The sequence below is a fragment of the Penaeus monodon genome, chromosome 29 (genome assembly GCF_015228065.2).
Source record: "Penaeus monodon isolate SGIC_2016 chromosome 29, NSTDA_Pmon_1, whole genome shotgun sequence".
NCBI classification, from domain to species: domain Eukaryota; kingdom Metazoa; phylum Arthropoda; class Malacostraca; order Decapoda; family Penaeidae; genus Penaeus; species Penaeus monodon.
Window position 1 is genome coordinate 13896388 of NC_051414.1, and position 2631 is coordinate 13899018.

General features: G+C 39.8%; 1 protein-coding gene across 1 annotated transcript; it reads left to right on the forward strand.

The window, feature by feature from the left end:
• LOC119591980 (serine/threonine-protein phosphatase 4 regulatory subunit 3A-like) lies at nucleotides 1–1913 on the forward strand (the record flags this gene model as incomplete). The annotated part of the gene is given in 4 exon segments (XM_037940739.1): nucleotides 1–70; nucleotides 386–645; nucleotides 918–1176; nucleotides 1323–1913. Coding segments are annotated over 4 exon segments (651 nt in total), but the record flags the coding sequence as incomplete, so codon positions are not given.
• Nucleotides 1914–2631: the final 718 nt, after the last annotated feature.

Genomic DNA, 2631 nt, shown 5'->3' on the forward strand with positions numbered 1-2631 from the left:
ATGACTGCAAAGGGATCCCCAGATGCTGACACCATCATCTACTTCACCAAGCCTGTGGGCACTGGCTCAGGTCAGTTTGGAAGTGTATGGTTTTGACATATATACCTGAAGGAGGAGGGTTAAGTGAACAGCAGTGAGGGCTGCAGCTCCTCTCTAGGTTTCAAAGTTGCTCTTGAATATAGTGAATTTTATATTTTTTTTTTGTCTTCACTTCCTAATTCTCCCATCTTTTTTTTTTCTCTCATCTGTATTTTCCCCTCCTTTCTCTCATGCATTTTCTTGCTTTTCTCTTCTCAGTAATTTTTCTCCTTCCTCCCCATCCTTCCCCAATTTACTTTCCCTTCCAGCTGTGTCATTAAATAGGCTAATATTCCTCTATTCACAGACCTACCTGCTGGTAAGCTTGTAGAGTTCCTGGTGGGCTTCACAAACAATGGGGACAAAGACTTCATCTTGGATGCCATTGATGCCTCCTTCCGTTACCCTATGGACTTTAACTTCTACATCCAGAACTTTACTGCCATCCCCTACAACCGTGCTGTTAAGCCACGTCAGGAAGCCACAGTTATGTACTCCTTCTACCCTGCCGAAGCCTTTGCTGGTCGTCCCCTTGGCTTGACTGTCAACCTTGCCTACCATGATGCTGTGAGTTGAATATGACTTTTCCCCTTGTACGATATAACCTTTGGCCTGATTAATGTTTTTTGGATGGCAGATGTGTGAAATTTCAATGTGAAGTTGGTAAATTTTGGAATTAGTTACAAGAGAATATGGACCATTTTCATTTCATCTTTATTTGTTGTACTTTCTCAAAGACAGTCAAACAAACAAATTTGAACTTGAGGTAGCAAAAGGCTTGGTAGCCTTTGAAACTGCATTTTAGCTCAACAAATTTCCTTTTTTTCCTTACCAATCAGGATGGCAACGTGTTTGTTGATCCAGTATTCAACCAGACTGTGAACATTGTTGAGGTCGATGAGGGAATGGACGGAGAGACATTCTTCCTCTACATCTTCATGCTTGCCTTTGCTGTGCTGCTGCTTGTGGCTGGCCATCACTTTCTCTCCTCATTCGGTCGCAGGCGAGGTGGCAAGAGGCACACCGTTGAAATGGGTACCAAGAAGAGCAACAGTGTTGACTATGACTGGCTACCCAAGGAACTCCTCAGTGAGATCAGTAAGTTTGCTGTTTTTTGTACTGGTGGAAGTTGTGATGAAATACAAAGGCAGTCCACTTACACTTGAGATGAATTGATTATTTTTTTTTGACATTTCTGCATATCCAGTTTACACATATTCATTTGTATCCAATCTGTGTTGCAGAGAAGAGCCCACGTCAGTCTCCCAGGCAGCGGAAGGCAGCCCGTGAAACTAATTCTAAGTAAGCCTATGGAGTTGACCTCGAAGGACACCCAAGTAGCTGTCCTAGAGGAAGATCCTGATGAACAGCAGAGTTACCATCATTCCTGCTGTGAAATGAGTGGAAGGCGGCACCCACCAATTCCCGTGGTGGAGAGCCCAGGTGATTATCCACTCTGGGTCATGATTTCTCTTGACCAAGATGTGTGGCTCTTATTGATGAAATGTATGTTTTTTTCGTCTGACAATCAAAACCTTGTCCATGTCTGGCCACCAGAAACACTGAGAAACAACTGTAAGCAAGATGACATAGGAATTACTATACTAACAGCCCCCAGAGTTATCTTCAGGTAAGGTGACTAACAACGGGAAAGGTCCACATTAACACTGTGCTGTTAGACGTCATATCGAAAGATTCCTTTGGGGGCAGAATTTCAGCATTCTTTGGTTGTGGATGTTTGCTGTAAAAGAAAAATGGAAGTAATGTCTTTGTTGCTATTTATGTACGAAAGAAAGCAGATGGACCAATAAAACTTGCTGAATCAGTGTTCATTGCGACTTTTCTTTTTTTTTACACCATTCTATTCATAATGATAAATCTGTATTTTGTTTAAAATGAAATTTTAAAAGCAGGAGAAAAGAATGTGCTCGTTTTATTACATATGATATGCAAGAAATGTAGGACTGAGAGATCAGGACTATACAGCTCTCATAGTAGGTATCTTTGACTTGTATTGCAGATGTATGGAATCATAATAACCTGATAATATTGAAGTATTTAACCAGCAACACTTATCACAAAAGCCTGCAGATCAATAGCTTGGACTCGTTTGTTAACAAAAGCCTTAATAGTGTATAAGAATATAACATGCTAAGAAAGATTTACATGTGTGAAAATATTCATTTCTTCTTGTAGCAGTAGAACCAACCCATGTACTCTTTGCAACAATGTAACATACCCTAGGTTTCTCATATTTACAGGAATTCATGATTTATCTGGCTTTTGAGTTTATATCAAATAAAGATAGTGTAATTCATAAGTGATACTCTTTACAATTTGACCATAAGAGTAATAAGTTAAACCATCAAACTCCACATGTCAAGGTTATTCTCCAACATTTTTACTGTACAAAGAACCATGAACAACTGCTTGTGATTTTATGAACGTGTCCCTGCTGATATATAAACTTGTATGTACTTAATAAAGAAATGTTTATTAGATTGGTAAGATTTGACCACCTAGTGAGATTTATCTTGCTCTACACCCCCCCAA